This window comes from Pararge aegeria, chromosome 16, assembly GCF_905163445.1.
Source record: "Pararge aegeria chromosome 16, ilParAegt1.1, whole genome shotgun sequence".
Classification (NCBI taxonomy): Eukaryota; Metazoa; Arthropoda; class Insecta; order Lepidoptera; family Nymphalidae; genus Pararge; species Pararge aegeria.
Window position 1 is genome coordinate 9,130,426 of NC_053195.1, and position 12,308 is coordinate 9,142,733.

Below are 12,308 nucleotides of genomic sequence, written 5' to 3' on the forward strand. Positions count from 1 at the left end.
AACGATTTATTAATTGTCTCTTTTGTTTGAACCGCATTTTGGTATAGATGCTTAGTATTTTTAGGTACCTAAAATTAGACATTCATTGCCACAGTATAAACTAAAAATTAATGATGCATGTTAAAATCTATAAATATTGATCATTCACAGCAATATAATATTATAAATAGATAAATCATTATAGACCAGAATGAATAACATACAGAAACCGTGCACACGACTAATATTGAAGCATCAAAAACCATTCAAAAATTCAAAATTCATTTATTTCAAGTAGGCCTAATATAAGCACTTTTGAAACGTCAAGTCTGTCTGTGTGTAGTGACTCTACCACCGGTTCGGAAGGCAGATTCTACCGAGAAGAAGCCGGCAAGAAACTCAGCAGTTGCTCTTTTCCAACATTAACAATTTACATTTTACATTTTAAAATTCATTTTTCTATCTTGTGAGAGATGAAAGCGGAGCCAGATGCTTCCAAGCAACCTTGTCATTAAGGTACTAATTCCACTTTAGTAGTGTTTCTCGAATAGTCGGTTAGTCATTTCATACCAATTAGCAGTTGACAGTAATTATTTTTCCTCTAATGTTATAAACTTTTACTATAAAATGGGATAAAGTTTGCGAGCTAGCAACATTCCGCGGGTCTAAAGTGAGACGTGCGCGGTGCCTTTTCACTGTCCTTGGATACAATGCACTGTATACCATTATGGCTGAATAAGGATTTTGTATGTTCTTAATTCTGTGATTTTAGAAAACAAAAATTAATTTTGGTGTAAAACATGTATTATATCATTGATATTTATATTAATATAAAAATATATACACATATATTAAGATAACACAGCATTTTTGAGCAAGTCACTGGGCAATGATCACACCGAAATTTGTTTATAGGTAGTAGGGAGCGGAAGCGTATCTAGCGAAGTAGGGGGCGGGAGCCGCGAAGTAAGGTGCTGCTGGGGCGGCGACGTACGGTGCTGCTGGAGCAGCAACGTATTGTGCTGCCGGAGCAGCAACGTAAGGAGCGGCAACGGGAGCGACGACAGGGGCAGCCACTGCGTGGTTTACGGCATGGGCAGAGTAGGAGCTGGCATAGGGAGCCACGGCGTACGCTGCAGGTGCTACTGCTGGCGCTACGAGGGCAGCTGGTGCGGCAGCGAGCGGCAACACTCCAGCGTTGGTCGCGGCGATAGTGAGAGCGAAGAAAGCCTGAAAAAATATTTTGTTTTTGTTTTTTACATCGTTATGTTATAGACAATGACCAATATTTACGAGATCAAAATTAATATTATCAATCAATAAGCTTGATTTTTTTCTAACATTTTTATTTTTGTTTTATCTAAAAATGACTCTTATGATATGTAACTGAAGCAAGGAAAATAATTTTTTAATCGTTTTAAGAAAACTTTTTGATAGTCTGTACTTGTATTGAATTATTAAATGTTTTGCTTATGGGGGATGATCATGTTTTCGTGTAAACAAAATGAAAGTTCAATAGGTCTACAATTGTAGAAATTATGTTAATACTCACGACAAATTTGGCGATCATTTTGCTTGATTTGGTGACTGCTCACGAGTGATTACAAGAAAGAACTCGATGGACTGTGTCGTCTTTAGGGTTCCTTCATATTATATACCAAGTGTCCACTTCATTGGGCAACAGCACGTACGGTGCATACATACGCAGTTAATGCGCAGGACATCGTTGGCACCACGATTTTTGACCCAGACTCTGCTGACGGGCGGTGCATTCTAATTTAGACTCTGGGCACATCGGTTTCACCGTTGGTTATGTAACAAACAAAAGGGAAAATCGCTTCCTAGATATTGCCAAATTTCTCCTATTATATAGGGAAAATTGATTTGGAGGTGTATTGCTATTGTTGGTTAGTATCTACCATGTTTTTTTTTACAATTAAAATGTCATCTTTTAGAGAATTATGTAATGCGCCCCATCTACCGAGAAAACACTAAGGGCCGTGAACTATCAATGCCAATATAATATCAATTTTTTATACTCAGCCGTGTAAACGTCCTTATGCTGCCTACTAGCGCCACTCCCGTAGGAAAGGATTTTATAATGTAGACCCATCACGCTGCCCGTTGTGGGCTGGTTAACTTTAACAATTATTAACTCATCATATTAGTAATATTACTTGGCACCAAAGCTTAGTGTGCTCTCCAAAGTGCAGGGGCTAACACCTAACCTAACTCTGGCGGAGATAGGCAGGTGGTGTTCCAATTTATGGATTTACTACTGGCCCCACGTAAATCCTAGTTAATTTAAGTAATATTTAGAGATTAAAGTGACCATAAACAGAAACGTCGGTACTTTTTAGTTTAAAAACGGACAAACAACAACAAAATGTCATCAATAACAACAAATTAACAGCCCTTTTCTTGATACGGGTTTCCTCTAATATAATGAGAAGGGCCGTATTCTACTGTGCAAGTGCGATGGGTAGACTTCACACGCTTTCGAGAACAGTAAGAAGAACTGACAAGCCTGCAAGTTTTTCTGATCATATTTACAAGCGTTAAAACAAGTGATATTTAATTTCTTTAAACGCACATAGATAAGTTAGAGAGGTGCCTGCGATGTTTATATTGGTCCCACCGATAAGGAGACTGGAGGGTTGACCACTAGGCCTATAACCGTTTAGATAGTTATAGTATAAGTATATCTATCGGTAACGTATAATTAACTAAAATTGATAAAGTAAATAGCGAAATAGTTTTAATTTCATCTAAAAATATCATCGTTTCCAATCTACTTCGCATCATCATAGTATCATACCGGCCCACTACAGGGCACGTGTCTTCACCCGCAATGAGAAGGGGTTAAGGCCGTAGTCTACTTTGCGGATTGGTGGACTCCACTCGCCTATGATAACATAACATTTTCCTTCACCGTCGAAGCAAGTGATATTTTAGTAATTAAAACGCACATAACTTAAAAAAGTTAGAGGTGTAATATTACTAATTCGTGCTGGGATTCGAATTCGGCACCCCGAAAGTGGTGTCAAAGTGCTGTCACATCGCATGGTTCTGTATAATATGTATTGCTATTTTACCCAGAAAATTACTAATTCCGATTTTATACATTCTCCTGCTTTCATGGTACTGGTAATTACTCATTAATCAGACCTGTTAAGAATGTAACATGGAAATGAAGATTTAAATGTAGTTGCACATCGAAGTTGTAAGCGCATTCAAACGGAATCAAAATTAGTATGGTGTGCACACTGCAAACTCTACTTAACTGGATTTACACAAAAATTTCGCAACAAAAAAAAGTTAACCAAGTGCTCCATTTCCCCAAGTGATCCTTTGAATCCAAATCGATCGACCGCAATGTGTCAAAATGTAAACATTGTTGTACGTAATCTGAATCACAATAAACAACGTATAAAAGGCATTAACTCTTTCTCATTCGTCACACTATACATCCTCTTTTCAATAAGGAAGGTCCACTTCTGAATCAAGCAAAATGTTTTCCCTTAAATCTGTAAGTTTTATTAATCGACACAACTTCCAATTTACTTAAATTTGATAACTTGCTGCCTAAATACTAATGAATTCAATTGTTTGTTCCACAGATCGTACTCATCGCTGCAGCTTTCACCATCAGCGCTGAATGCAGTGCTCCATTGGTTGCACAAGCTCACGTCGGATATGCACATGCAGTACCGCAAAACGTTCCTCCATATGCATCCCAAGTCAGCGTTGAAAGTAAGGCCATTGGCCCGTATTACGCTGGTCCACTTGCCGCACCGTATGCCGCCGCTTTCGGCCCACCCATCGCTCCAATAGCCGCTAGGGTTGCACCAGCTGTTGCCGCTCCGTTCGCAGCCGCATCATACGTAGCTGCTCCTTACGCCGCTGCTCCATACGCCACTGCTCCATACGCTGCTGCTCCATACGCCGCTGCTCCGTACGCTGCCGCTCCTTACGCTTACCCTGGCCCCTTCGCTGGCCCAGCTGGCTATGCTGCTCCTTACCCATACGCAGCAGGTGCACCTTTAGTTCGCGCAGCGTTCGGTGTTGGTCCAGCATTTGTGCGATAGGTTTAGAGTAAACTAAAAGACCTTCCTTCCTAAAAGACTTATTATTAGACTTAGATTGTTACACGATAATATTATTTTATATGTACCGAATTATGAAAAATATATTTTTGTAAAGAGCTCTAGTGTTTTTTTTTTAATATTTAGTATCAATAAACATAATATCCTGTATTGAAGATAATCGTTATTTACAAATGTAAATTAGTATAAGTATTTATAATTCTGCTGCAAGCTAGGCCTTGTCTGCAATCTTACGTGGTTGGGAGTGATGATGCAGTCTTAGATTGTAGCAGGTTGGCATGCTAGGGGTAGAGCATTTATATTAAGCCCGTACCCCTAATCCGAAGGCTTCATCGTTTGGCGATCGATGGCGATGGCGTCTTTGACGGTAGCATGGTATCTATCTATCTTATGGTGGGGCCAGCTTCAGCGGATTGACTTCGACCTTTCAAGATCTTTTGTACTCCTAGCCATGCGTAACATGGTAACGGTACGCATGGCAACTAGCCATGGCTGAAACCACCTACTACCTATTTCATCGTGTGCTGATCTTGTGTTTCTCAATATTTTATACTTTTATATTATAAAGAACAGCTATTTCTTATTTTACTGTATGTTTAGTATAATTTTAACTCTAGCTCCATTATTGAGTTTTAAAAAAAAGGGAATAAAAATTAAATACTGTCAAATTAATTATTTTATTTTTGTAAAAGTATAAAATTGGCCTGTATAAAAAAATAACAAAATACATCTACATCTCAGATAACAACTCTTATGACTAACTATAAGTTATTGATTGGACTAGAGTCATTTCCACGCTTGTGCATGTTTTATTAAAGGGGCAGGTAAAAAGGGTGCAGGAGCTGGGTAGGCTACAGTTCTTGTTAGGCCATAAGGTGAAGGTGCAAACACTGGGGCAGGATATACTGGCGCTGGAGCTGGTAACACTGCAGGAGCGACAGCTCTAACAATAGGTGAAAAAGGCACAGTAGATACTGCTGGCACAGGTCTAGCATAGAACTGTGCCGCAGACAAAGTAGGAATAGGGCCAAATCTAGGGAATGCAGGATAAACAGGAGCGGCCGCAGGAATACTATGTGGAAACACTGGTGCGGGCGCAAAAACTGGAGCTGGTAATGGTACTGGAATTGGTGCTGGTATAAATGGAGTACGGAAAACTGGAGCAGGGAAAGCAGGCGCTGGCAATACACGAGCTGGAAACAGTGGTGGAGGTGCTGGCAAAACCGGAGCAGCTACTGGCGCTGGTAACAAAGGCGCTGGAGCAAAAGCTCGAACAACTGGGGCTACTGGGGCCACTGCTGGTAGGACTGCGTGAATTGACCGCACTCCATTAGGGAAGCTGTAGAAAGGTGCGTATCGCACGACTGATGTTGATTTTATTGCCGGTACGACGTGGCCAAACCCGCTAGCTTCACAGCTAGCTATAATGGCGATGGTGGAAACGACCTGCAATCAAAAAACATTGTTAATAGAATACAAATAAAATTATAATCAAAGGGAATTAGCATAAATTGCGTTTCCATGATCATTTCACTTACTAATCTCAGTAGCGACATATTTTTGTCGGTTCACGACTTGATTAGTCAAGTGGGAATATAGAAGTATTTTGATGAATGTGTCACAGGTCGTTATATACTTCATACTGTTGCAAGCATTGCGTCTATATTCGAATCGATAGTTTCTCTTTACATCGACAGGACATTCGCATTCTCCTTATGGTGTCGATGCGGACATTATCAGTTACCGAATGCGTCACACACTTGACCATCAAAGGACGCTTTATGTAATTCATGGAGGTTTGTGAGTAATTATAATGGTGTGTTGTAACTTCTGTAATGCATATTATTGGCTTATAAAAAGGTAGAACGCAGATAATCGAAACATAGTAACGAAAACTATAAAAACGGTCGACTGCAAATCTTATTTCCGCAAGGGTTTGCATCTAGTAAAAAAGTATTTAATGAAAAAATCTTGTGGAAAAAAATAAGAACCAAATGAAGCTCCGTTGTATCATATCTCACATGATCTTACTTTTAAATTTAAACTCTTTTTGGGTAATAAGTCAATTTCTAGATTGCCAATGAAAAGAAAGATGAAAGACAACATTCCATAGTGCATCAATTACTCATCAGGAATGTGTTGCTACAAATCGCTAATGAATTTGAAAACAGGGATTTTTCATTTCTTTATGTTCATCTTATAATGATGTAAATTCTGCTGTACACTCAACTTCCAGGTATCCTTTTCATTAGCTGCCTGTAGAAAAGGACAGCACTACTCATAGACTTATCTATTAAGTTTTTGACGTTATACTTCTTTTGGCGCGTTAGGGAAAAATAATGCGTGTTAAATTGCACGATTGGCGGGCACACTGTCACAAAAATCGACACCCTGAGTTAGCTATAAGGTTTGACAGTGTACACTTTCAATTCAAAAAGTCTGCGTGCTCATTCCGGAGATTTAATTGATACAATCTCAAATCTCAAATTTTAATGTTGAGTGCAACTTGGTTGTCCGATGTTTAGGTATTCTAAATTTATTTATGTTTATTATGTCCACTTCTTTAATTATTATGTAAAAATATTTTTGTGATATTTAATTTAACTACATAATGCGTTATAATAAAACTTTCAATGTATTAAATACCTTTTTTCTATTGTTAGTGTTCTTTTTTACAAACGTAGAATAAGGCGAAAGAAACAATTTTTGAAAAGATTTTAATCTTGTTACGCCGAAGAAGTATAACTTCTAACGCGTGTACATAAATACACACAAGTTTTTTTTTACAGATTTGTGTAACGTTCAACTAGGTCACAATTGAATAGTGCTGTCCCTTTTTTTAATGTTCCCTATAAACAGGGATGACTCTACTGACTTTATTATGTGATCTGAAGATATTGGATTGGATTGATTATTAATATTGGGCGTTAGGCAACTTCTCCACCGAAATAATCCTAGAGCCATTTGTTTAAAGGTCCACATTGAATTATGGTTGTATACCTGATGAATACTAAACGTTAACCTACAGTCACTGGTACGGCACTTCATTAGAGATTCAACACGAACATGGTAATTCTGTACTTGCTCGATATTATGTACGTCCCTGAACCAAATATGTGTCATACTGTGATTTAAATGAAAATGTAGGTCATCGAGATTGTACTTTCCTTAAGAACCTACGTTTACGTCACATTAATATGGAAAATACCTAACGCCTTGTTTGGCATGTGGCTCTATCTCCTATCTTCACCGACTACAAATACTCGGCCGTATTTATGTCGGGCACTGTTCATGTGAATATCTTACCAAAATAGTAAAAGGAACACTGAAGACATACTTTGGTATTAAGTGTATTACGAATTATAAAGCAAGAAATAAATATTTTCTGCAAACTACTAGGTGTGTTCCCTGCTTCTAGTATTTATTAGGGAACGGTATAAGTAGAAAAATCAAAAATAAATAGTATTGCTGAGGATTTGCGCAGCATATATAGTTTACAACTATATACTTAACAAGTACAGTTTTTTTTTTAAATTATTAATGACTCAACAAATTAACTTAGTTAAGTTGTTTGATTTTTTTACTCGGTGTCTTAAGACTGTTAAATCATATAACTATTGATTAACTTCATATCAACCTTTAATCCTAAGGTACAGAACCGACGGCACGCGAATCTTTATCGTACTTGCTGCTACAAATCGTAATTCCATGAATTTAATTTAGAATAAGTTCGAAACGAGAAATATTCCTACAACTGTGTTTTTTCGGATAAAATGTACGGATAGTGTTTGCCGTATCATGTCGGAGGTTAATTCATGTTCAAGATTATACCTCTGAACACTCATCTGACAGATGCCTTCCGTATGCCATATTACAACACAAACAATTATATAAGAAACACTTTATTTGAAACTAATTAAGTTGTTACATACTAGACCTGTTTCACAAGTTTTTAATAATTTTGACTGTGTATCTCTCTTTTTCTTAACCAATTTTGATAGGGTAGGTATTGAACGGATTTTTTAAGATCTGTTCAACAGGAGGAGAATTTTGCAAAGAGTTTTTAAGCTACCATATTCCATTAAATGGGTGACTACAAGTCTAGAAGAATACACTTGGTTACCCCACCCACAAACCTTATCATCATCGACAGCCTATAACAGTCCACTGCTGAACTCTGGCTTTTTCCAATAGGAGAGTTAGCCCGTATTTAGCACGCAGGGCAGATGGAATGGTGAATCCAGTAGCTGAGAGTAGTAGAGAGAATAGTTTGCACAGAAGACAAAAATAATATACTGTTATTAAAATATACTTTATGTTTCAAATATAATTTTATTCATTTAGCAGCATTTTCTAACATAACCAGTCTTCATTTCAGTGCAACAATAGGTGCGGGTACTCCATACGGAGACGCAGCAGTAATGTAGGGAGCAGAGGCAGCTACATATGGCGAAGCAGCTACGTACGGAGCAGCCCGCGCTATGTATGGAGCAGCCGGAGCATAATACGGCGCCGCAGGAGCATAATACGAAGCCGAAGCCACATATGGTGCAGCTACGACCGGTGCTGAGGCCACAACTGGGGCAGTGGCAACAAGTCCATTGTAGTTTCTTGAAATGTACTGCGAGCTGGATGCGGTTACGAAGGGAGCGGGTGCAGCAACGACTGGGCCAGCGGCAGCCACGAGCGGAGCGGACGCGACCAAAGCGGCAGGGACACTAGGCTTGGCAGTCGCTACGGCGAAGATGGCTATGAAGATAACCTGCAAAATAAAATTTTATTACAATACAAATTTAATTTGTATACCTCGGTCTATAGGTGGGCAGAAGACATGAAACGAGTCACAGCAAGCCGCTAGAAACAAGCGACAGAAGACCGCGGAGTTGGGAAATGCGTTTTTTTTAAGTTTGTTTTAAGTTAATAATATTTAGGCACCTTTCCGAACATTTTGAATGGAGTTTCTGTGGTGTAGTGCTGGTCAAAGAACTCGAAGTTATGTATAAGGTTTGGAGACAATAGGTACCTTTTATACAAAGTGTAAGATTCACCTTGTAGGTTTCATCATTGCGTTGCGGGCATACTCGTTGACTGGACACACATTCAGGGCGCGTGCTTGACGATTATATTACAACAGCAAGCTTGGACTGACTGATAACACATATTTGGACAAATTTAAAGCACTTTAAATGACCACTGAATACTAGTTAGTGCATGTACTATATATATTCATTTAACTACATACATATTTATAAAGAACCTACTAAGTTAAACGAATATATAGTACTTACTACTGGTCCTTTCCTTGCTACTATATAAAAGGTAATATATATATTATATGATCTATGATATGATATGATTATATTATATGATCTATACCGAATAATATTCTACATTTCACTTAGCACAGACTTAAAAAATGTTGTGCATAATATATAAGTTAGCCCTTCAATGCAATTTGCCTCGAGTGCTGAGTGATGTGCACTCTAAGATGGTAACGGATGAACCTGTTAGGGCTATGGCAGTTATATGAAATCCATACCCTTGATTAGTTTATTAGCCACATCTTACCGAAACGAAGTTTGTTGGTAGGGTAATAGGTACCTCACTGAGCATCCCAACATACGACGGCCAGATAAAAATCAGAAACTATAATTTCCTAAATTGTGTTAACGAGCCCGGGACCTACAGTGCTCTCCACTCCGCCAGGCAGATTGAACTTTTGCTTTCCCCTTCCTACTCATCCCTGTGGATAAGGATAGCCTACTATATCCAATCTGCTTTCTACAGGTTTTTTATTAACTTCAGGCGCTGCACTGCATATTCACATACCTCCTGGTGTGAGAGCTAACTTGAAGTGAAATAAAAAAAAAAATCCAATCTCGTCTTGCTCATATCAGGTGGAGAAACGTAAAAAGAAAATACAATTAACCTTTAGTTAAAGGCGAAATTATAAATAATCCAAATAAGGAAATGTGGTATTAACGTCTCAATACGAATTATATCAGCCGATGAACACTGAAACTTTAGGCCATTCTGGGACGTCAGTTATAATATACAGTGAACTCAACTGGTGGCATTCACGATTTTAATTAATATGTTTACAAAAGCTAATAAAATGATCATTATGACAGAGACGCGACAGGGTTTCATACGATTACACGTTATACCTGCACGGCTACTTTATGCAAGAGACAAAACTTATGTGCCCCGATTATATCCCCTGACAAGGAATAAAATTAACTTATTCACTTGCCGAAGCACGGGAGCAGGGTATAAGAGAAGTTTACACCCGTTTATTAGTACAGGTATATTATTTGCATATTTTTTATTCTAGTGCGCTCCAATGCTCCGAGCATTGGCGCACTAGAGTAAAAATATAAAAATTGCGAATTGATAAAGCTGTGGGAGAAGATACAAATTTATACTTCCTTTTCCTCCAAAAAACTATGAGACTCAGCAGTGTATAAGTGAACATGCTATTTTAATATGTCTGAAATTTTGTGTTGTAACTTAGGTTTACAAAAAAAGAATTATTTTATAAAGTAGTAGTAAAGCTTTCTGTGACAGAACTCGCCCGGGGGAAGTACTATCGCCGAGCTTATCTGCCTCTTAGTAGAATTCTAAGGGCCGGATTCCTGTGTAATTGCATGCACATGATCCTACGCCTCAAATTGATGGACACTGGGCGGCATGGTGCAGTACGTGCTTCTTGTATGTGTATAATATTTCTCCTTGCAAGTGTTGCTATGTTCATTGGCGATGGTTTTCCACTTATCAGAGGGGTCATCTAGCTTGTTGCCTCAACTATTAATATATAAAAAAAAAAGTTTTTGCGTATTGTCAATTTATTTTTAACTTACCAAACGAAAATTACTAAAATGTTCGATATTAAATGTTATTATATAAAGATACAACAATCAATCAATCAATCAATCAAGCGGCTCATCCGCAATAAACATCCGAGTGGATGTTTATTGCGGATGAGCCGCTGGTAAAAGTTACCCACGGGAATTTAAAAAAAAATACACAACTTCATACCTATGTAATCCCTTGACCGCTTAATTATCATGATCAAAATTGGCATAGAATTAGTTTGCATCCTGAAGGCGGCCATAGGATACATTTTATCACGGAAAAACCAAAGACTCGCAGCCTGTTCCTTGCCTGCTGGACGACGTCGCGAGCAATAGCTATATACCTTTGCCTATACTTTTGTTGAACTTATAAATCGATGAATAAAAGGTAACCTGAATATTGACGTTGAGTATAGACCACTTGCCCCAGAAACATGAGATGCTAAGCGACATCATTTCCACAATACACGGGCACGGTAAGTGGATAAATCTGGGATAAGGGGAATCTTACAGGGTGCACAGATGACTACTCGTACATAACTTATCGAGTAAAAGTGATATAATTAAAATGTAACGTGTTAAGACTACCATTATATTATTATTTTACCTACTAATTTATATTGATTTATTTATTTACATACCAAGAGACACATTACAGTTTCAATATATTCGTCTACCTAGGCTACATTTATGACACCAAACTAAACAAAAAAAAGATGAAATATAAGTAACACATGAAAAATGAAATAACAATTTAAAATACAAAGTGTATTACAAAATAATACATATTAGGTTGGGGAAAAAGTTTCTTCGCAATTTTTAAGAAAGTTCAAAAACAATTGTTTAATATAGTTTATTTACATTTAACTAGAGTATATAGGTACCATTTTGTTCGATAACTTTTTGCCATCTTGTAGGTAGGGACATAACTGTAGAAATTTTGGGGCTTCTGATCAAAAAACCGCGACAAGTAGTTTTGGCAGTCCTCTCCTCAACAGATGTCAAAGTCAAAGTCAAAGTCAAAAATATCTTTATTCAAGTAGGCCCACAGGTGGCACTTTTGATGCGTACATAAGAACCACACGGTAGTGAGATGATGGCGATAACCACATTCGTAAACTTAAAACTAAAGCTACGAGGGTTCCAAACGCGTCCTGGTCTAAGAAGAAGCCCACAACAAACTTAGCCGGGTGTTTTTTTTTTTTTGTTATCACCATCTCACAATGTCATTTTTAATTATTAGAAGAGCAACCTGGTTAGAGCAATAATTTACACCCAAGCTTTTTTATCGTTTACGTAGTCCTTTATACTATAATAGGACTTTTCTATAAGCTTACGTTTAATACAAACTTTGAACTTTTTAAGAGAC

The 12,308-nt window shown here is 37.8% G+C and overlaps 4 protein-coding genes across 4 annotated transcripts; 1 reads left to right on the forward strand and 3 right to left on the reverse strand.

Annotated features, from left to right (window-relative positions):
- Positions 1-888: 888 nt before the first annotated feature.
- On the reverse strand, positions 889-1,587 carry LOC120630504 (cuticle protein 16.5-like). Its single transcript, XM_039899753.1, has 2 exons — positions 1,532-1,587; positions 889-1,209 (listed from the first exon to the last, which is right to left on the reverse strand). Exons 1-2 carry the CDS (start codon positions 1,547-1,549, stop codon positions 889-891), a joined length of 339 nt encoding a protein of 112 aa, XP_039755687.1. The 5' UTR covers positions 1,550-1,587.
- Positions 1,588-3,450: 1,863 nt separating this feature from the next.
- LOC120630503 (F-box/LRR-repeat protein 17-like) lies at positions 3,451-4,067 on the forward strand. The gene is made up of 2 exons (XM_039899752.1): positions 3,451-3,508; positions 3,600-4,067. Exons 1-2 carry the CDS (start codon positions 3,491-3,493, stop codon positions 4,065-4,067), a joined length of 486 nt encoding a protein of 161 aa, XP_039755686.1. The 5' UTR covers positions 3,451-3,490.
- An 804-nt stretch (positions 4,068-4,871) lies between these two features.
- On the reverse strand, positions 4,872-5,641 carry LOC120630501 (predicted GPI-anchored protein 58). The gene is made up of 2 exons (XM_039899750.1): positions 5,624-5,641; positions 4,872-5,531 (listed from the first exon to the last, which is right to left on the reverse strand). The coding sequence occupies exons 1-2, from the start codon at positions 5,639-5,641 to the stop codon at positions 4,872-4,874; spliced, it is 678 nt and encodes a 225-aa protein (XP_039755684.1).
- Positions 5,642-8,454: 2,813 nt separating this feature from the next.
- On the reverse strand, positions 8,455-9,032 carry LOC120630631 (cuticle protein 65-like). The gene is made up of 2 exons (XM_039899895.1): positions 9,021-9,032; positions 8,455-8,847 (listed from the first exon to the last, which is right to left on the reverse strand). Exons 1-2 carry the CDS (start codon positions 9,030-9,032, stop codon positions 8,455-8,457), a joined length of 405 nt encoding a protein of 134 aa, XP_039755829.1.
- Between the last annotated feature and the right edge of the window lie 3,276 nt (positions 9,033-12,308).